The sequence below is a fragment of the Pteropus alecto genome, unplaced genomic scaffold, assembly GCF_000325575.1.
Source record: "Pteropus alecto unplaced genomic scaffold, ASM32557v1 scaffold5, whole genome shotgun sequence".
Taxonomy (NCBI): Eukaryota; Metazoa; Chordata; class Mammalia; order Chiroptera; family Pteropodidae; genus Pteropus; species Pteropus alecto.
In genome coordinates this window covers 6,820,054-6,843,970 of record NW_006441953.1, presented here as the reverse complement: position 1 = coordinate 6,843,970, position 23,917 = coordinate 6,820,054, and the positions used below count along the sequence as shown (strand labels likewise).

The 23,917-nt window shown below is 35.5% G+C and overlaps 1 protein-coding gene and 1 pseudogene across 2 annotated transcripts in view; both read left to right on the top strand.

Annotated features, from left to right (window-relative positions):
- The window catches only part of COL25A1 (collagen type XXV alpha 1 chain), a 404,747-nt gene that overhangs the window by 222,677 nt on the left and 158,153 nt on the right, over positions 1-23,917 (top strand). For both annotated transcript variants that reach the window (XM_006918911.1, XM_015594880.1), the window contains exon 5: positions 22,256-22,273. In XM_006918911.1, the coding sequence (XP_006918973.1) occupies positions 22,256-22,273 (18 nt within the window). The remainder of the gene's footprint in view (positions 1-22,255; positions 22,274-23,917) is intronic.
- Positions 17,347-17,466, top strand: LOC112485668 (annotated as a pseudogene).

Sequence of the window (23,917 nt, the reverse complement as noted above, 5' to 3'; positions counted from 1 at the left end):
TTTTGTATTTGCTAATATTTTTAGTCTCAAAAAAATATATATCTAGTTTTTATTTCTGCAGAATATTTTATAATAATATACTCTGTACAGTGAAGGAAATGAATAAAGGATAGACTCATAGGATACAGTGGCAGAAGCGACTTTAAAAGATTATTAATAATTAGTAGTTTATACAGTTATTTAAAATATAGTGTCCATTCATTCACTGATTTATTCATCAAACTCATAAGAGTACCCAACACATGCTCTACCTCTCTGCTATGTGTGATGAGGATAAAATAGCAAATAAGATATAGCCACTGTCTTCAAAGACCTTAGAGTCTAACGAGAACAAAACAAAAACACAGTAATACTATGTGAGAAGTATGCTCAGGATATATTGAGATACAATGGGAGAAAAAGAGAGGAGTAAATAACCCAGATTTGGATGGGGAGAGGATCAGGGATGCCTCTGGATCTAAGTCAAAGCCTGTCAAAGTGAAAAAGCTAAATAGTGCATTGTTTTCAGGGAGGCTTGCATTTTCAAAGCCTTGAGACTCCAGAAAGAATGGCATTTGGGGAAACTGCATATAAAATAGGTTGAAATGTAAAGTTCAGAGCGATTAGGAATTAAGTAGAAAGAGCAGAGACTGGACTAGGATGAGGCCGTGAAGGACCTTCCATGCCTTGTTATGTAATTATCCTAAAAGTGTACGGAGTCAAGGATTTAAGAAGGGGTAGCATGGTCAGACAAACATTTGATGAAGATACCTCATTTTAAAGGACAGGAAGTGGGTAAAAGGGAAGATAGAGATATTAGGGAATTGTAGTTATTTAGAAGTAAAATGACTGAGAGAGATATAAAGAATGGAAAACGTTCAGGTGGTATTGATGAGGTAGAAATGGCAGAAACGTGTGACTAGATGTAGGGGTGAGGAGGAGGGAGAAGTGAGGGTGATCCTCAGGTCTTGCTCTGAGGAATAAGTAGTGCAGGCCACTGGGATAGAGAATAAAGGAAGAAGGGGCTTGGGTAGGGGATGATGCGGAGGTCTGATATGGAGTAGTTGAGTTTTAGATGCATATGGGACATCCATTTGGAAACATCTAGTAAGTAGCTAGTTGGCTAAATTGATAGTCTCAGGGGAGAGGTCTGAGCTGGAGTCATAGCTTTAGGAATCATTAAAGTGTAACTGGTTGTTGAAGTGATTGAAGCAGATCAGGCACTCAGCTCGTAAAACATGAAACCACCCTCCCCCCAAGAGTTTATCATTTAAGAAGTAGGTGGAAAAATTGAAAGGGGGAAGGAGAATTAAGACATAACTACTGTCAGGGGGACACAAAGGAGAAATTCTCAAAATGAAGAGAATGGTAAACAGTGTCAGGTACTTTAAAATGGCAACTAGCATAAAGAGTGAAAAGTGTCCACTGTGTTTACCATTAAAAAAGGCCTTGGTGCTGCTTTTCAGAACACCTCCATGCTCGTTAATTAACAGCGCTTTGTTCCCTGACTGTGGTCTATTCCTCTCAGTCACTTGACCCAGTGTGGGTAAAATGGATGTAAATACAGATCAACCACAGCTGGAAAACTCATGTATCCTCAGGACAGCACGTTTTATTAAAATGTCTCTTTTGATTATTCCCACAGTGTGAAATAAGATGTACAGCATTTGGATGGAAGATACATACACCCAGTGCCAAGTTGTACCTCACAGCTTATGAGCACAAAGGGAGGTCTCCTGTTTAGTTTCTTTCTCCCTTCCTTACTTCATTTCTTAAATTAATTTAAAAAAATAGTCTCCGTCTCACACAGCTTCTTATCTAGTTGAAAAGTCCTCACCCATGTTTGCTATTAATTAATAATACAAATCATCGTATGCTTAAATGCTAAATGAGTGAGCCAGATAGTCACAGTACTAGTTCAAAAAGAGGAAATTTCATTAAGCATATGAATGGCTAGGAAAATTGGAAGTTGAACTGAGACTTGAACGATGAGAAATAATTGGATCAGTGAAGAGAAATAGGGTGGCCTGAGAGGTGGTAATGAGCCATCGGAGAGGCCAAGGTGTCTGGAGTGGGCGGTACCTGATGGAAATAGTAGAGGTTATCCTGGGACAATTGGTCAGGATTCCATGGGGGGAGCCTTGAATGCCAGACTTAGCAGTCTGCATTTTAAATTATAATAGAAAAAGGTATAGTCAGTTGATAAGTAATAAATGAAAGCCTATTTAGAATGGCTGGTCTGAAAGTGATTTTCAGGACAGCTGCTGTAAGCAACCTAAAGAAAGACTAGCCGGTTTAAAGGCATGCATAGGATGAACTTCATCTGAGAAAGTTACCAAGGAAGAGTTCTAGGATTTATAGAATGAATATGAATAGTGAGCCAGAGGAGAAGTGAGACAGTATAGGATACTGCAGGAACTGCAATTCAAAAAAAGGAGATTTTATAGGGGAAAAAGATTTCGATATTGAGTATTTTGAGTTTAAGTTATTGGTAAGATATCTAAGTGGAGATATTCATTGACTTTGAAAGATAACAAAGTCGTCTCATTGTGACCAAAAATGATCGTTCACTTGGGGCTGTATTCTCCCTATACCGAATTGCCGGCATGGCTAGAGTGCAGATGCTCCCGCAAAATAGCAAACAGATAAAGACAGAAGAATTCACTAGGTTTTCCAATAAAAATAGCCTTGGTGTTTGTATTAGTCAGGGTTCTCCAGAGAAATAGAGCTAATGGAACATCTACATACATAGATTTATTTTAGGGAATTGGCTCTCATGATTTTGGGGGCTGGTCAGTCCAAAATCTGTAGGGCAGGCTAGCAGGCTGAAAACATATAGAGTTTCTATGTTATACTCTTCAGGCAAAATTATTTCTTCGCTGGGAAACCTCAATTTTTGCTCTCAAGGCCTTCGGCTGAATAGACAAAGCCCACCCACATTTTCAAGGGTAACCTGCTTTACTTAAAGATAACTGATTATAAATATCAGTGACATTTATAAAATATCTTCACAGCAACATCTAGACTAGTGTTTGATCAAACAACCAGGCACCAAAGCTTAGCCATGTTGACACAAAAGTACCCATCATGGTATTGTTTTCAAATAAGTACCTCTTCAAGCTGAACTTCTTCAGATCCCTGCCGAACATGCACAGGTATACTCTCCTACTTGTCCTTTATTACTGTCTTCTATCTTCTCTGGAAATCCTCCCTCTTTCCAGCCTTTCCTTGATTCAGCTTTCATATTCCATGTACTTAGCTTTATAACTTTGGCTGCGATGTGTAAATATACATTCACTTGACAGTCATTCTTCACTATTAATTATGTAGTACATTTAATTGGAAGTTAGAGATCAAATCTCTTTCTTATAGATCTTTTGATGCTACAACCCCGTGAAGTAAGTAGGGCTGGTAGTATTGCTCTGTTTTATTCACTAGCTGTAAATGGGGCTCAGAGATGGAAATGACATAGTTGGAGCACATGGCGCATAAGTGCATGTGGGCAGCATTAAGCTCTAGAATGTTTATATTTGCTCTTTCTGTAGCACATAAATACACACCTGCAAACTTTTTAGAGAAAGGCAGCAAGAGAATCTTTCCTACTTGACATAGTTGAGGATGGAACACATTTGAGAAAAACTGGCATTTGGAACCTATGTAAAAGAAAGCATTTTGTGATAGCGTTTCTGCTGCCCAGAGCCCACATCCAGATTCAGGAAAAGGACAAAAATGGAGCAGCAGGAGCTGGCCAGGGACTGAGGTGAGCATGAGTCAGTAGATCCAAGGGCTGCAGATCAAACCAGAGAGGCAAGAGACTTGCTCTTTCTAATCACAGCCCCACCGCGCTCTCTCTTCCTTCTAGCTTTTGACCTTTCACGACTTACAGTGTCCTATGGAAAGAGAGTAGAGATAGGAAAACTAGGGCATCTATACAAAGTGGCTGAATCACCACTTCCTTCTATTAATAAACAAATGAAATCCATATTTGTGTAGCTAGCCCACAGAAAAAGAAAGGGAATGTTTGGCAGGCACAGTAGAAACCCAATCTGGAAACTACAAATTTAAAAACAATTATTTTAAATTTCATATCACAAACTTCCTTTTGGAGGCTTCCGTTAACTACATCTATGTTAGATATTCTTCTGGGAGTAGAAATATAAGTGCTCCAGAGCTTTGTGCTGCCCAGAGCCATGGATTTTATAGGACACATGAAAGCATAGTTTAGTCCTGTATTGCAGACACGGTCTTTTGTTCTGATATATAATTTCATTCAACAGTAGTAGACACACGTACTTTGTCTCTTGATTTGCAGTTTTGGGAACAATTTCAACTTGTTCTCTTCCAGAGCACATTATTAACAACCAATTGGCATACAGTTTCAGGCTTTTTCACAGGTGAGAATGAAAATTGAAAGAATGGATTAGAGAGTTCTCTGCAGGCACCCTGGATAATTTATCGCCCTTCTGTTGTAATGGCTGAATGTATATATCTTTCGCCATATGTAGCCTTCTATTTAGACTTCTAATCAATGGTAAAGAATAAGAACTGGTTTTTAAAAACCATCCCTTGGAGTGGAACTAATCAGCTTGCGGTTTCCTTTCAGGTACTCTGACCATTATCCAATATGCCCTATATATCCTCAGACAGGAAATGACCTAGACTTCCATTTCCAGTTGTGGGGTTATTTATCCCGATGCCCCCCTCTAAGTCCACCCAACCCTCTACTTTGCATATTAAAGTTAAGCCTCTAATCATTGATTCTTCATGTCCGTCTGGAAAGTTGATCTGGCTTTGCGATTACATACAAACTTACTTTGTACATTATATGGCATGAGTTGAAAAGAAACTATTTTTGAATTCTTGCATTGTTTACCAGTTTGAAAGTTGTGTGAAAGATGAGGATTTATTCCTTTGCCTGACTAGATCCCCTGGGTTTTATTTGTTAAGAATGTTATTTTCCCATAGGCATTAACTGCCCTGTTTAGAGGGGGAAATTTTCCCTATTTTATCTTTAGTTCGGTGATGTTAGTAGAGTTTAAGAGGACAGACTTTGCAGAGACTTTGCATAAACAAACTGATGGCAATTTCAGATTTTTGGAACATTTTGAACAAAATGAAAAATTGCTTGACCTTGTATCAAATATCATAATTTGTAAAAAACTCACTACAGAAATTACATATTCCTTATAACATGAAGTTTCCTATGTGCATATAAATAATCAAAACCACAAGGCAAATGAGTTTGGGTTGGGAAACCACGTCCTATTCATCATTGTGAGGAGGGAAAGCTTTTATTTTGTCACTAAAAAGTATCATTAAAGAGTAAGCAGTTTCTTTAATTCCTATTCATTTCTAGAACTTTTCAGTACTTTCTAGAAACTCAAATATCTAAAGCAGCTTGCTCATTTTCTAGGCTATGTTCTGTGAACAATAAATAGAAAGCTTTCGTTCATGTAAATTATTACTGAAAATTGACCTGTCTTCTCTCGCTACAGTGGTAGGAACTCAATCTGTTGCCCTAAAGTACAGTAATTACCAAGATGTAACCTACTTTGGTGCTTTCAGTAATTTGTAACACCCTTATGTTGGACTCCATGGAATTGTCCTTGGAATCCTAAGATTCCCTTTGGGAGGAGTTTTAATAACAGATAAAGGTGATGTTTATATTAGAATATTTCTTGTTTGGGAGTTGAAAGTCAGCGTCATTTCAGGTGTGAAATGTTTTCTTGCTACATCCTTGCTTTTGCTCACTGACAGTAGCTACAGCAGGTGGCTTACTAAAAACCAATATGATAATTCTCTTTTAAAAAGACATCTCTTTTGTTACATATTTGTTCTTATCTTGTCTTGCTCTATGCTGGCTAGCCTTTCAAATACATTAGGATACCAAGAATGGTATCTAAATAGTATCCTAAACTACAGATCTTCAAAGTTCTTACTTTTAAACTATAACCAAAACTAGGTAAATGTGGTTTGTCTTTATCTATAAAGCCCAGTAATTAAATACATGTACTTATATAAAACTAACTCCTTCTCTAACATCCAAATATATATTATAGGATATTAAATGCCCCAAAGTGGAGTACCAAATTCTAATATTTGGCATAAAGGCTTTTAATTTCTTTCTAGCAAATTTAGAAATGATGCATCTGTAGCAATTGACCAATATATTGACTTTTTAGTCAGAAAGTCTTGTATCTCAACCTTTTCTGCTAAAAAGAAAAAAAATTTTTTTAAAGAAGCATCTTTTCTTGATATTTTTATCTTCAAATCATAGAAAACTTCAAAGTAACGTGAAATACAAGAAGTGTAGAATTTTAGTTGGTGGGAAGATCAGAGATTAAGTTTTCTCTTTGTTTTTTAAATTAATGGACTAAAAGTGGCGCCCAAAGAGTAATTCGAAGGAAGACACTGACATTGAACTATTCTGAGTGGAGAGAGTGGACATTTGAATAATGGTATATAGTATGTTTTAATCTAAATTAATTTATTTTAAGGAAATATTTTTAAAATACTCCATATTCTAAAATGTTCAATTCATCAAAGTCATCATATCACATCTGTTACAAAGATTCATCTCTTGCTGAACTATAGCCAACTAATTTTCCAGAAATGACATTTTTCACAGTTTATTGTGTTCTCATCATCATGGCGTAAACCACATCAAATATATTTCGAGTGATGCTCAAGATGAATTAGCCACCTGCATTCTGTTTCTACACATGGAGTTTCAGTTTCTTAAGATAAATAGTTTTTAGGTAAAGATGTCTTTCAGGTATCAACAGCCATAAAGTTTTACATTTTTGTTTTTTAAACACTTGTGTGATTAGGAAATAGAAAAACAGTGTGAAGGAAATATATTTCCTACTTTTAAGTAGTATTATCTTTTAATTACTTGAATTAAACCTCAAAACTTTGTTAATCTTTAATTGCTTATTTTTTACCTTGATTTAAATGTAAATAGAGTTAAGAGAAATTTAAGAGATCTATTAACTATTGAATTGAATTAAAATATTTGAATAATTTAGCATTACTTATAAACTTTGATTGTATTGCTCTTTTGGATTTAAATCTTATTTAGACAAGATTAATATTTGTGCAAGTGAAAAAAGTAAAAATTTATTATAAAATGACATAAGATTAAATGATATATATGTTTGTTGAAAAGGATATTGCTGCAAAAACAAATTATCTTTTTTTTCTACAATCGCTATAAGAAAACTGATTGCACAGCATTGTAAATGGGTTTAATATTTCTCATTCTTTACCTAGTATGTGGTTTTTATGAAAGGGTCAGAAATATTTATAAACCTGGGAAATTTCTATACCAGGAAAAAAGCAGGTTAAACTCTATTCTCTAAGATCACAAAGCAAAGAAGTTTCAAATGTATTGTTTCCTTTAAAAATTTGAAAATCCGAACCATGGTTTGGTTGAATTGACCTCTCTCTTCTGACTGAGACTGCTTGTTGTTTCTGCCTCAGTCACAACATGGCCGTACAAATAGGGGGGCCAGATTCCATGGTACACAGATTGTCCATGTGGGAATATGCACAAGAACTAAAGGAACTCGGAAATGCACCACGCCTGCCCTCTGGCATCAGTGAAAAAGCCTCCCTCTGCTTAATGGCAGAACCAGGTCCCTTGACTTCCTTTGTGAATAAGGACTGTACTACATAACTCTCGTGTCCTAGTTCATGCTTCATACACCTATACATTCTGTGTGTGTGTGCGTGCATGTGTGTGTGCATGTGCATGTGCACGTGTGTAAAGTGAACTGAAACTTTTCCTCGAACTCTCCTTTCAATGAGAAAAAAATAAATGGCTGAGGTTTGCAGTTTGTCAAAAGCTTTGAAAAGATTGCTTTTGCAGACTTTGTTCCTGGAGGTTTGTACTGCCTCTTCACCCCTTTAAGAGGAACCTGGTGGGAAAACCTAATTTACTTCATGCACACCAATTATTAATACAAATGTGTACCTTAGCCTACTTCCTTTCATTTAAACAATTTCAGGGATGGTCGGTCAGCCATGCTTCAGGCAGGACACGGAACCATTCATGCATAGGAGCTTGTGCTTTATTCTCTCCCCAGTAGGCTTCGAGCATGCTGTGGCTACAGCCCACGAATGCTATGTTTTATCCCTCAGCAGTTATTTCGAATCTTTCAGAAAGAACCTGCCGAGCCTCATCAATAGAGGTAATTTATTCAGTGGCTCTGAAATGCTACGTTATATTTCCTGTCTCAACTGAGAACATTTATATCATAGAATAAATGTAATGTATTCAGTATCCCCTTGAACATTACATTACAGTATCTAATTTAGTCTGAGCATCATTAACTGTATAACATTATCTGTTAAAATAAATTAAGGTGGTTTATTTTTCAGTATAATCAATTTTATTGCAGTGAGAGGAGAGAACTATAACTAGTTTTCACAATTGAGCCTTTGCTAATGGTCTTCCAGTTACTTGGGAAGGAAAAGCCCAGTAAAGTATGGAAATCTGAGAATGTATTAACTTTTGGCATTGTTTGTGACTGACTGCAAGCTCCCCTGTTGAAGGGTCTGTGCCTTATTTTTTCCTTGTTCCACTGGCATCACTGCAGTACCTGGAATGTCATAGGTTGATTGAATAAAAATTTATATAATGATGATTTAAGAAAAACAAAAGTTTATTGTATGCCCTTCACTGTCTAAGGTGCGATATAGCATAGTAGTTAAAGAATGTGGGCTCTGGAATCTGATGGACCTGAATTTAGATCTCTATAATTCCACTTACTAGTTGTATGATCTTGGGAAAATCACTCAACCTCCCTCTCAGTTTCTATAACTGTAAAGTGGACTAATAATGGTACCTATGAAGTCCACAAAACAAACATCACAGTGCCTGGCATATTGAAACAGCATTGTGTTAGTTGTTCAAGGAGCATACCATTTAATAGGAGAGAGAAGATAGCAATAGCTATAATGTTAGACAGAATGTAATGTCATTAAAGTATTAAGAAAATAATCTGTAGATATTCAGAAGACATTAAGTTCCCATCTACTGTAGGAAAGCAGGCAAATCTTTGTGGAAGAGGTGAATGCCCTAAAAGCTTGGATGGAATTTTGACAAGTGGAAAGGACACCTGAGCAGGAACACAGGTGTGCTCGGGCTAGGGAGCCTGTAGCAACTGGAAATTATAAGGGTTAAGCGTCTCTCCAGAGGCTGAGCCCAGGGCTTTGACTGCTGGGTCTGAACCTTAATTTGGTTCAAATGAGGTGTCATTACCTTTGATAGAGTTTGAAGTTTTAAAATTTGGTCAGTTTATCCCACTGGGACTGCCTGAGTGTTCTAAGTGCCATATTTCTTCCTCTAGCATTTCAGCAGCACTTAGCTTACGTAGCCACTGTAACACTTATAATTTTGTGGCTTGGTTGGTAAAGTTTATTTGGCTTTGTTACAGAAAATGTAGGAGTGGGCGATTCATATAAATTCTGTGGTAGCTCATCACAAACAATGTCAATAAGAATTGTAGGAAAATTCAGAGTATTTTAGTCAACATATTTTGCATAATCACCTCATACATTTTAGTGATTTTTGTCACTAAATAATATTGATGACATTATCTTTATTATTGCTGTACTATGTTTTTGAGACTGTATTTCTGTAATTAAGCCTAAAGAGATAGAAACATAAAATAGCTAAAATAAAAGTGTGTTTTAAAAAACAGTTAAAACAGTAATGGTAAAAACTATAATAATAGATCAATACATTAGACATTCTATTAATTGATGAAAGCATTGATACAATTGAACTTATTAAATATAGTTTAGTGGGAATATCATGAATATAATGCATAAGGAATAACAAATATATCCGATAAAGATGCGGAAAACACTATCCCATAGCCTCACTTCCCTCTTTAACAGATTAGATGCATGGCCCATCATTATAATCATGCTCTTCTATGCTCCTGCAACCCCTTCACTCTCTCCTTCTGTCCTGTCCAGGGGAAACCCCAAGCCTTGTTAAATACAACTCACTCTCTACTCTGTGCCTGAACTCATATCGCTGAATGTGGGTGAAGAAAAACAACTCTGTTAACTGGCTTCGTTTAAAATTTACAACCACTGTCTCAGGAGGATCTGTGGTGCAGCCCACGCCTAAAATCCATGTCCATAGTTTCTTAGCTATTTCAAACCCTTTCTGGCTCCTGAGTCCTCCAGCATCTCCCTTCCCATTTAACTTTGTTTCTTATTTTTCTGAGAAAGTGGAAGCAATTGGAGTATAAATTCTATATATTCCCGTCACCAAGTCTGATCATTTATTCAGATCTGTATCCTCCTTTCTCCCTGTAACAAGGGATAGATTTTCTCTTCATTACTATGTTTGAGCCAATCCCCTTTGCCTTGCTCAAGGTCATTGCTCTTGCAGTTGCCTCCCTCCCATATCATGAATTTTTCCTCTCTGTAGGATAATTCTATTAGCATAAAATAAATCCCTAATATCTTCCTTATTAAAAAATAAAAGTAAAACTTCCTTGACCCCATGTTTTACCCCAGACTCTATTGAATTTGTTTACTCCCATTGCCCTTCAAAGTAAAAACCCTAGAAAGAGTCGTCCACAGTCCCCAAATACTGTTTTCTGATTCTCTCTTGAATCTCACAGGGCATTCATCTCAACCACTCTGCTAAAAACATTCTTCTCTGGTCTCTTCTTACCTTCACCATGACAAATTTAGTAGTCAAGGTTCAGTTCAAATTGTACTGGACCATATTCAATACAGTTGATTGCTTGCTCCCTTCTTGAAACACTTGCCTTATTTCCTTGCTTGATACCGCTCTTTCAAGGCACTCCCCTGTCTCAACTGGTCACTCCTTCCCAGCCTTGCTTGTTCTTTTTCTTCTCCATGGTCTCTAAATGTTGGAATGCTCAAGCTCAGTCCTTAAACCTTTTTTCTTCCTTATTTACATTTACTTGCTAGGCGATCACATTTAATATCATAGTTTTAAATATTAGCTATTTGTTAAAATCTCCCCGATCTATACCTCAAGCCAGGACTTTGCTCATGAGCTCTGGACTTGTATAATCCACCTATCTACTCAACATCTCCACAAGGTTGATTCAGAGATCTCTCAAACTCAACATGTCCAGAACTAAATTCTGATGCTTCTGCTTTCTAAACTACATCTCGTTCAGCCTTCTGTACACACCAGTAAGTGACATCGCAACACCTACAGTTGCTCCAGCCAAACCGTGGGTGCATACCTGACTCCTCTTTTTTCATTCACTCTATCTGCATATTTCGCACCACTTTCTTCACAATATATGTAGAATCTAATCACTTTTGAACCTCCTCCACCGTGACTGTCTTGGCCCATCCATCATTTATCTTTTACTGGGATTGTGACAAAAGCCTCCTAACTTCTCTCCATGCTCACACCTTTGCCCTCCTATAGCCTTTTTTTCTGCAGTGAGCATAATTTTTTTCTAATGTAATTCAGATTATGTCACTTCTCTGTATAAAACCTCCTCCCTGTGGCTATCTCACCCCAGTGATAAGCCAAATTCTTACCATGACTTACAAAGTCATCATCTGCCTCCTTCACCTCTACGACTTCACTCCTGACCCCATTCCCCATTGCTCCCTCCCATCCAGACATACTGCCAGTTTCTTGAATACCCTGTCTTCTTCTGATCAAGGTATTCCACTTGTGATTCCTTTTTCCTCTGTTCTAAGAAGCCTTCTATGAGCACTCTATAAAAGAGCACCCTTCCACCAAATTGCTCTCTGGCCTCCTTATCCTCATATATTTTTCATCTTAGTTGTTATAATCACCTGCCACAGTATTTATAAACATTCTCTTGAATTCTGTCTCCCCTAACAAGAGTGAGAGCAGGGACTTTGTTTTATTTACTATATTCTTAGTTTATGAAGAAATCCTGGCACATCGGAGGCTTAACAAATATTACTTGAATGAATAAACAAACAATCAACCTTACTCTTCCCACACACAGCAGACTTCTACTTCAGAGTCCTTTGAGACTTAGGGCATGGAATCCTTTGTTTTCTGCCTCTGTAACATCTAGATATATCGGTATTTATCTTCACTTTTTCCTCTTCTCAGACAAAATGGTGCCCCATCTCCTAATCCTATTCTCTGACACTACTTTCTTTTGTATTCTCATACATATTAATCTTGCTCTACAAGCCATTTCTTTTCTCTCAGCTAACAGTTTTCTGTTAGCTATAAACATTTTCAAATCCTCACCTTACTTCACAAAGAAACAAAAACTTTTCCTCAAGCCAAATATTCCTTTTAGCCACTATCCTATTTTCTTTTCTTTCCCTCAAAGACAGCTACTCAAAAGAAGTGTCTACTGAGATTGGCCAATAGTAGTTGATACATCTATTTTCCACGTTTTGGCTTCTGTAGATATTGCTGATAATCTCCAGCATCCTTTTCCGAAGTCTATAACCCAGCCTTAGAATATTCTTTTAACATATTATTCCACTCAACAGTTAACAATCAATCAGTTGGCTCTTCAGATGAAAACTGCTTGCCATCTATTGTGTTTATTCTTGACTTAATGTCCTCACTTCACTGCTTAGTCAATTACAGTAAAGATTCTGACTTCCTATTAATTAAATGCAAGGGACTCTTTGCATTTCTCATTTTAATTTCTTTTTTTGAAGTTCTCTGAAATCTTGGCTTCTTTAACTCAACTTTATTATTATTTTCATGCTGGGTTGGTGTGTTATGGAGTTTTATCAGGGTTCTTAGGGCACTTTATTTTAAAATTCCCATCCCCCACTTCCTCCCTTTTGTCAATCATCAGCTTGTTCTCTATATCTATGTTTTTTTTTTTTTTTTTTTAATATTTTAAAATTAAATTTATTGAGGTGACATTGGTTAATAAAATTACATAGATTTCAAGTGTATAATTTTATAATACATCTTCTATATATTGCATTTTGTGTTCACCCCACAAAGTCAAATCTCCTTCCATCACCACATATTTGACCCTCTTTTTTGTTTTATTTATTCATTTCTTTTTGTTTTGTTTTGTTTTTGTTTTTTTAGATTCCACATATAAGTGAGATTATATGGTATTCATCTTTCTCTGTATTCTTTCACTTAGCATAAATACCTTCTAGGTCCCGCCATGTTGTTGCAAATGACAAGATTTCATTCTTTTTTATTGCTGAATAATATTCTGTTGTGTGTTTATATATGTATACACACATACTGTATCTTCTTTATCCATTCTTCTATTGATGAGCATATAGGTTGCTTCCATATCTTAGCTGGTACTAGTAATGCTGTAGTGAACATAGAGGTACATTATCTTTCCAAATTAGTGTTTTTGTTATCTTCTGATAAATACCCAGAAGTAGAATTGCTGGATCATATGGCAGCTCTATTTTTAATTTTTTGAGGAATCTCTATATTATTTTCCACAGTAGCTCTAATTTACAATCCCACCAACAGTGTACAAGAGTTCTTTTTTTCCGCATCCGTGCCAGCACTCGTTATTTGTCGATGTACTGACGATAGCCATTCTCACAACGTGAGGTGAGATGTCATTGTGGTTTTAACTTGCTTTTCTCAGATGATGAGTGATGAACATCAGTATGTCCTCGGAAGAAATGTCTATGTAGGTTCTCTGCCCATTTTTAAATTGAATATTTTGTTCTTTTGGTGTTGTATAAATTCTTTATATATTTTGGATATTAATCCCTTATTGGATATATCATTTGCAAATATCTCCTCTCAACCAGTAGGTTGTCTTTTCATTTTGTTTATAATTTCCTTGGCTGTGCAAAACTTTTTAATTTGATGTAGTCCCAGTTGTTTATTTTTTCTTTTGTTTCCCTTGCTCAAGGAGATATATCAAAGCTATCACTAAGAGCAATGTCAGAGAGTTTACTGCCTGTTTTCTTCTATGAGTTTTGTAGTTTCAGGTCTTACATTTAAGTCTTTAATCCATTTTAAGTTTATTTTTGTTTAGGAGGTAAGAAAGTGGTCCGATTTCATTGTTTTACATGTGTCTGTTCAGTTTTGCCAACATCAGTTACAGAAGAGATTGTCCCTGAAATGTTTATATTTCTCTCTTAAGGGGATCTTAACCAGGAGCGAAATAAAGATTCACTAGAGAATCCATGAATAGACTTCAGAGTGTGTGTGTATGCCTGTGTGCAAAATTTTAGTGTTTCATATGTGGATATTTCTAAGTAGAGCAGCTATAGCTTTTATCTGATTCAAAATAGAGATAAGGATCACCCCTACTTGCTTTCCCTGGGTAATCTCGCCCAAGCCCATGGCTTCAGCCACCAGCATGATGCAAGTGAGAACACAAAAGGTTCAAGACAGACAAATCCATGTTCACATTCCAACTTCTCCTTTTAAAAGCTGTGCGTTTCTGGGAATGTTACCTTACTTGTCTGAAATTTGCATTGTTCAACTACGAAGTGGTGGAAATGACCTCTAATTTGCAGAGTTGTTATAACGGAGATGTCATTTGTAAAGCTCTTGGGGACTTGTGATAGTAAGTGGTGATTTTTATGATGCAGCCCTAAACATCTTGGTTCCTAAAGCATATAGGCTTGTCAGCTTGAAGAGCCACGCCTTCCATCCCAGTTTTAAATAGAATTTCATTTTGGGGTTCTGTCTCACTGAAGCAATAAGCATCATGTGACTCATGCATTATGAATCTATTGACTCTGCTAACACATTTATTAATGCAAAATATCTAGGACAGACAGCTGCAGAGAGCAGTCAGTTTCATCTTTTTGTACGATATTTAGAAAATTGAAATTGGACACATCTAAATTCAATCTTACTGAGAGATGTTTATAAATTGGCTTCTAGTATTTATCTGGAGCAAAAAAATAAATAAAAGCACACTTTTAAAGGTGTCAATAAACATGGCAGAAAACAAATTTTCCATTATATACAATGTAATAAAAATTGGCAGAAAGTAAAAACTGCCTTCGAATTTTTTAAAAGTCACGTGTTTTTAAAACCATGGAAGCTGATCAGATGTCTCTCCTAACATGTATTCCATATGTTTATTGTATTTTAATAAAATAATGTTTATACAACTCATCATTTACTTACTTGATAGCCCTTCCTGATTCCATACCCATTGGTGAAAAGACTTAGGAGTAGTAGTCCTTCCCTATCTCTGGTTTCACTTTCTGCAATTTCAGTTACCTATGGTCAACTGTGATCCAAAAATATTACATGGAACATTGCAGAAATAAAAGATTCATAAGTTTTAAATCGCCTATCATTTTGAGTAGTGCGATCGAATCTTGAGCTGTCCCACTCTGTCCCTCTGAGACATGAGTCGTCCCTTTGTCCAGCATTTCTACCTCACTTCATCTCATCACCTGGTCATTATATCATCTCACATCATCACAAGAAGAAGAATGAGTACAGTAAAGTAAGATATTTTTAGAGAAAAAGATAGAGACCACATTCACATAACTTTTATTATAGTATATTGTTATAATTGTTTTATTTTATTAGCCATTATTGTTAATACTATACTATTATAATATTATTATTACTGTGCCCGATTTATAAATTAAACTTTATCATAGCTATGTATGTATAGGAAAAATTATGTTTTAGGAGTTTGATATACATTTATAGCTAAAATTATAAGTTCTTTAAGTAACTCCATGAAATAATACAGCTAAATCCCAAACTCAAATGTTTTGGTTTGCAAAACAGTAAATGTTCCCACAAACTGCCTGGCAGGGATCCCCAGAGCTCCTATCACTGGTGCTTGACTGTAGGTGTTCTCCCACCCCTTTCCCTGCTCCTAATCTCTTCCTAAAAGTGATGTAGGGCATACACAAAAAGTGAATTTGAAACCTTTACTTATTGGATTTTGAAGAAAACTTTATGAATTTTGCAACATTCTTCCAAGTAATTGAAAACACGCTGGATTGGGAAATAGTTGAAATGGAATTCAAGATCACTGACCTACATCTTTGAGTTGAATGACTCTAGTATGGAAAAAATTTAACAACTTAATTAATGTTCTGTTTTAAAGTTTTCTGCAGTGAATTAGGTATCGTATGATAAATATGTTTATATCAAGACATGGATCTAATAAAATTTTGAGAAGTATAGAAAACTAAATATAGAAATAATTACCCATAATTCTAACACCTAGAGATAACTACTTATTTTCTTATGCTTTTCTTCCCTTCTTTCCTCCCTTTCTTCTCTCTCTCTCTGCTTTCTTTATAGATGTACAAATATGTGTCAGAATAAACATATATGTGTACACTATAAAATATCCTAGAAAATGTACAATCTGTATTTTATATACTATATAATATAAATAAAATACATAAATTTCATAATTGGAATAACTGCATTTTCAGTATTGTAACATAAGGAAACAATCAGGGATATAGTAAAATATTTATAAAGAAAGATTTAAGCATTATTTGCAATAGCAAAAATCTGAATCAACCTTAGCGGAGCATTAGGCATCTAATAAATTTTAATGTTGTAAATTAATGCACAAATAAGGGTTTTTTTCTGATGTTCTGTATAAGCAATTTTTAATGACAAGCAAGTGCACATATAAAACTATTTACTTTTCTTGTGTGTCCATTATGGACATTTAATTATAAGAAAGAAAAAATAAATATGGTATTCTGTTAGAAAATATAATAATGTGTTTTAATTATTATGGAAAAGATTTGTTAACTTGTTTAAATATAAGACTAAATCTTTAAATACATTTATTTGTTTATGAAAGGCAAACATGAAAGAAATCTTCCAAGTATTGAATAGATTTTTATTTTCTTTACATGAACCCAACAAAACTATCTCTATATTTGCTCTCTCTCACTTTCTCTCTCAAATTTTAAAAACGAAATAGCCACCAGGCTTGAGACTATAGCTATTTATTTTCCTGTAATATATAGAATATGGCTGCTTCTTCCTAGAATTAAAACCAGCAAGGATTAATACTTTTTTTTTAATTATTAAATTGAAATACTCTTATCTAAGTAATATTATGTGACTGTGGCTAAGGTAAGAATTACTAATATCTATCCTGTAGAGTAACACATTAGGCAATATAAATTATGCATAATATTTACTTCAGTCAAGCATGTAAGAGTCCTTGGAAACACTGAGCAGCTTATAGACATTGCAAGATTATGCAGTTTGCAAAGCTATTTCAAAATTAATACACATAATCCTTAATGCTTTACTTCTTCAATTGCTTTTCTCTGTAGTATGCCATTTGAATATTAATTTGTTATTTTTAAATTTATACACTTTTTATTTAAATTTGAATTAGTTGAATGAATTGGTAATATTGGATATATTGCCTACTTTAAATTGCTATGCTAGTCTATGGCCATGCTACCCTGAACAAGCCTAATCCTATCTGATCTCAGAAGCTAAGCAGGGTTGGGCCTGGTAAATACTTGGATGGGAGACCACCTAGGAAGACCAGGTAGGCGTAAAAAATAAAAAAATAAGGGATTGTAAGATGACTAATAATAATAATAATAATAATAATAATAAAAAAAATAGAAAAATCGCCATGCTAAATTTATTAGCATTTTGTAATTATCAAAGTAATTTGATATAATAGCCTCACATTAATTAGATATGGAAACTTAATCACCTTAGGAAGTGATTTTTCTTCAGGATAGAACTCTCATGTCTTTTGTCCTGTGCCACGTGTGAAGGACCTAAATCCTCCTGTGAAGCCTCTGCCGTCTTGGTCTGCCTCAGTTCCGTCTCTCATCTGAATAAGATTCCACTGAGTGGAGAGACTTCCTCTTTGATATGGACGTGTTTATTCCCTTTTCTGGAACAATGGATTGAGAAACTAACTTTTGAAAATATAAGCCTGTCATATAAGAATAGTAAACTTTCTAATGGTCCTACAAAAATACTGAAACCATCTTTGGACCAGTCAAAATATTCTCACCTTTCAGCAATTCAACAGTTGTTTCTGGAGTACCTTGTAAGTTCAGCCCTGGGATATCAAAGATTAAATGTAAATAAATTCACAGTGCAGTGAGGAGTTCATCTGTTCCACTTACTGGCACAGACTCTAGGTCAAACTGTGATTCTTGAAAGGTTAAGGAATCCCAGTGAGAAGATTCTATGACAGGATTCCTGTTGGTTCTCAAAACCTCCTGCCATCAGGACAATCCTGTTGCCACCCAAAGTTCTTACGATGTTGTTTTAAAGCTTTACCTGGATGCCTACTTCTGGTGCCATTTTTACCTGAGGGAAAAATAAGCTTGACATCTGAATGTGTGGATTTGAGAATTTTCAAGAGATAATGCAGTTATAGTAATCACCTTCAAATGATCTTTTTAGATAATAAGGATTCCAAAATGCAAAACATAGAAATTATTGTTTTGAAGTATTTTCTTTCAATTCAAGAGAATGAAATAAATCTGAATTAAGGGCACTAAAAATAGTCACCAAGATTGGGTTTCTTAATGAAGTGTTTCTTAGTTATTGAAGTAATTTCTTTCTGAACACCTTGAAGCCGAGGTAGCTAGCACCTTTTAGAGTTGCATAACCAATACTGATATTCCCTCAAGTTTTTGAAAATGAAAGTGTTTTTATTTAAAACTTATCACAGTAAAGATATATGTGAGTCTGTTATCCTAATCAGTATTTCAAAGTAAGATTATACTTTAAAAGTACGAATTTTATGTGCCTATCTGTGCATGTGTTGATGGAAAAACAGCTTTTATCCCATCTGAAAAGGAATGATATAGTTTTAACATCCATAAAAAAAGTATCATGTAGTGAAACTAATTGCCTCAGTCAGAAATCTAAATGACTTTGTCCATTTAGAGAAGAGTGTTAGCACTTTCTGGCAACTGTAATTGTGATAACAGCCTAACAAAAATAGTTAATATTGCTCTTAAATTGCCTAATGTAACAATACACACTGCAGTGATATGTCATCTCATTTATCATGTTCTGTTGTGGTTTACTTGTCTCACAAAACTTTCAACTTGCTTTGAACACTTTTGTGTCAGGCATCAGCTACTGGCTAATTGTTTTCTACCATTCTGTTCTGATCACCACTTTTTAAAGTCCACTCCTCCTGCTGTTTCTTTGTCTTCATGCTGGTGCCTTGGCCGCCTGAGGCATTGAATTGAGCTGCTGAAGTTCAGCGAATTGGCCACTCAAAGCACTCACTATTCTCCACCTTTACCTATTATGTTCGGTCTAAACTACGGTAATTCTGTGATTTAACTAATTCCCTTGGCATGACTCTTGATTATACTAGATTCAGGTTGTTATTTATAGAAACATTTTGGTGATTTGCTTGAGAAAAAAGGTCCTTTTCAGGAATTCCACTTTTAAAAATTCTACTTAAGTTGTATTTTGTGAGCCTTAATCGTAATTTATAACTACTCATTTAGAGTATATTTTAGGAAACTGAAAGAAATTAACTTTCACAGTTGATCATTAGTAATGTTCACTACCTATAGATTAGAATAGACTAGGAAAATGTCACTAATAAATGAAAATACTTATATTTCTCAATGAACTACACGGCAGCAACTTGAAGAAAGAAATTCTGGGTTATTCATTTGGTGATTTGTCTGTGAAGAAGGCTTTGTCACCCAGTGCCCTAGACACAGGCAGTTTCGGAGATGCACGTCACTCTTGGACTCTTGTCTAGTCTCCTCTATGCTCTGGACTCTCATGGGAAGGATGGCACTGCCACACCCACTGACACCTCTCCTCTGATCACTTCCCACATTTGGTCAGATGGCTCTATTACCATCACTACAAGACTCCAGCTGCTAAACTGTTTTCTTACAGATATTCTAGGTGTCTGCTAGCGAATAGTTCATTACATCATATTGAGTGTAGGCAGTCCTAGAATCTTGGGTAAAGTTTGTAAGGCTTGTATCGCGTAATCCATGTGTTTTAGGGAGAATTACCAAATTTGTCATGTTATATGCATCGTTTTTCTTGGAAGCCTCCCTACTAACTTATTTCCATCCCTCTTTTTTCATGTTCCCTACACACACACACACCCACACACACACACACACACACACACACACACACACACACACACACACACAGACACGCCTGAAATTCATATCACATGTTAGGATGATCTGAGTTTCCTGGTACTATATATTTTCCAATCCTCATGTAAAAGTCAACTGTTTCATTTTACTACCACTTACTATTTGTTCTCCCTGTCACTAACGTAAAATTCATAACACAATGTATATTTGTATATAATAACATATAAATGTATGTACACGCTATGCTAAGATCATTTGTTCAGTGTAATGGCAGAAGTGCTACATTTTAAAAATAGGAAAAGTCTGTCATCTGTAGAACAACCATAGGGATCTAAAAATCTCAACAACAACATTAAAATCTATTCTTTTGAAGAAATTCTTTCTGATTTTAGAGAACTCCACATTTTAGCTTTTATAAAAAATGAGATATATTCTGAGGTTCTATAAAAGATATAGGTTCACATTTCTGAGTTTGCAGTAGTTTAAAATTTCAAAAAGGTCAGAAGCTTAAAGCATTGAGAGAGATTGAAAGAGAGAGAGAGAGACAGAGAGAGAGAGAGAGAGAGAGAGAAATGCACCCACGAGCGCAGGTGAGAGTGAGCACATATTGTGATTTCGTCCATTACATGGATCTGGGAAGACCCACATTTAAATGTAGGCAGAGAGCCCTGCCTCTGTAGGTTCTCCATGGTTAGAGTCAAAAGTAGGGTTGTCTGTTACTCTCAAAACCTTTGCTGACCTGGGTTCTGTACAGGTATCACTTAACGGACCTGTGCCTGCTCGTCCGAGTTCTGTGTCTGGAAGTGGAGATGCACACTTGCAGCTGGGAGTGGTTAGGAAGTTTAGAGCGTCCACTCACTTGAGTGGTGCTCTGGTGTCACTGTTGATCCGATCCAGTCTCAACACAGCTATGAGTTTCAGCTTCCAGACTGAAAGGCAGAGTAACCTGATGGAAAATGCATGAACTTCAGAACCAAGTTGAGGTTTAAATTGTGGCTTTTCCCCCTATTTGGCTGTGTGATTTTTGGCTTCTTTCTATGAGCCTCAGTTTCTTCATTTGTAAAATGCAGGGCAGTTATAAATGATAAATAGAATAATGCATCCAAAAGTTTCTGGAAAAGAATTAATGAATATTATCCTCTTTCTCCCCCTCCACCAATAAAGAGTACGGGAGTAGAGCTGTAACCTCTGCAACAGCTTCCTCTTCCTAGTTTGATTATATAAAACCTGGCCAACCATATTTTTGGACAAAGCTTTTGAAAATCATCTGTTCTATCCCCAGTCAGTTAGAGAACAAGCACCTAAAGAAATTCCAAGTTTGGAGAGGAGCTAAAAGAGAAAGAGTCTTCTCTGGGAGTTGTGTTAATTCCATGATTTCCTGTACAATACCCAGTGGTATATAGCTGACATGATGAGATTAAATTATTAAATTATTTTTTAAGTTTTCCTAACTCAGTGCGAACTTTTTCTTTCATCTCATCATATACAAAACCCAACTGGAGATTTTAAGAAGGTGATAGGTAATCAATATTTTTATTCACAGGTGATTTTCTCTTAGAAGCATTTGCCGTTATGTTGCTTTGAAATTTTTGCTAGCTTAAACAACAAGAATTAGATTGCCCAAAGGTTACGTAATCTATTGACTGCATGAGGGGTTATGGTACACATTAATTGAGCCAAAGATCTCTCATATTTTTAAAAATTCCCTTAGTTTGGATTATTTAGAGTAAGAGATATTTATTTTAAAAATTGACTTAAAGTATTATAGAAACAATGAAAAATTCAAAGATTCTGTGAGTTCTAAAACTAAAATTTCTGCCTGTTCTTTCTTAACTCTGTGCCATCTTTGAATACGTATCTCACAGTAATGGCCTGGGCTAGCAGACCCTCCCTTTAAGTAACCCATTTGTTAAGATCATGTGAGGTATATTTTACCTTTTGCCTTCTCTTTCTCCAATTTAATTCTAGAGCATACTAAAACCCTTGAGTCATTTTGGAGTTATATGCAACAGGCCACAGTATCAAGATTTCACATAAATAACAGAGTAAAAATATGAAGATATATGACTTTTTAAAACCACAAAATGAAGTTTGTCAGTAGCTAGGTATTGTTATATTCAGAAATAAATTGAAAAGATTTTCAGAACTAGTTTAAGTTTTAGTAGTGAAAATATTTACTTAAGAAAACAATTTTATAACTGTTTCCCTTTCTTCTTTTTTTCAATTTCAGGGTCAGGCTGGTCCTCGGGTAAGTGGACTCTTTTCTAACAAATTAATTCCGATTTAGGATTTTTCCAGTGTGGAGGTTTTTCTATAGTTCTTTTCAAAAGATCCAGAAAGCTATGAGCCAGTAATCATGACACCACACGGTAGACCAGATATTTCCCAGGAGTAAAGCTTTGGGGCCTCTTCGGGGTTGTATGAACCACATCAGCTGTTGGACCAGATGGCAAGTTTAACAATGTACTATCATATAAAGCAAAACCCTTAACTGATCTGAAACAGAGCCACAGGACTTTAATGTAAGACGAAATGACTTAGTAGATGTCTGGTATGAACTGGTTCGCATTAGGTACTGATTAATCATGTACTAATAATGTCGTTGTAAATCCACACAGGCTCTGATTATGTAGACTGCGATCCTACCAGCTACTTTTGATTCATTATAGGCAGATATTGAATTCGTTCTCTATTTTCAATATAAACCAACTGCTGCAGACATGATTCATAATTAAATGTAAACACAGTCAACAGAAAATCTTTTGAGCCCCCAATCATATTGAAGAAAATGAGGAAATTTTAGGAAGGGGAGGAATATGTATAGAGATAAAAGTGAAAAAGAAGGGACTGGTCAGAAATGAAGAGTCAGTTAAGAACAACAAATTAAATATTAATACTTATTGTAGTATGTAGGAAGCTGGAGAGAAAGAAATGCCGTTATTAACATTTTACCTTTAACGCCATAATGTCTGTAAATAACATAATTATTTCTTGAGTTCCCTTTACATCTCTTTCCCCTCAACATATTGAATGCTATTTCTTAGATTGTTTCATAAATAAACTATTTTCATGATATCTTTGTTAGTATCATACATTGTCTATAGTGTGCTAATTCTTATTCTAGACCATGGGAACAGTGTAGTTTTTATGAGCTCTGTATATTAAGGATGTCTAACAAATTAAATAAAAAACCCCACATACTTCAGTAGAGGAGTCTTTTTCATACTATACCCATGAGAAAAAGTTTGATCTGTAATTAATTTATGTTCATATCAGAGAATACTCTCATTATTTGTGATTTTCACTCAGATTCTTAGTTGGCGCAAGGTAATTATTGGAAAGAAAAAACCACAAAGAAAGTTGTAGCTTATTCCCTAAATTTGAAACTGTGTCATTATAATGGGATGAAGAAAAAGTAAAAGGTGTTCTGCAGGCTTTATTTTATTTTATTTTATGTTTACAACAGCCCTGGAAAATGTGTGTGTGTGTGTGTGTGTGTGTGTGTGTGTGTGTGTGTGTGTGTTTGTGTGTACAGAAGAGATAATTGACTCACCTGGAATGACACCATAAAACTGGGAGCAGAAGTCAAGTTTGTCTCTAAAATCCTCATACCCCCGCTAACTCTCAAAAGAAGAGAAAAGAAAAAGGTGAGGTAACAGATGATCAAAGAAATTAGAGCCTTGGTTTTAAGAGATTATAATCTTTAACATATTTAAAATTTTAATAGGACCTCTGTCTTAGCCTGCATCACCTCTCCCTACCCCAAGGAGTTCCTAAGATAAGGATTTGGGTATGCATAGATTATTTGGGACTTGATCCCAGGAAACATTGTGAGAGAGTGAGAATATGACACAGGAAGAGGAAGAAAACCAGAGACTGGATGCATTAATGA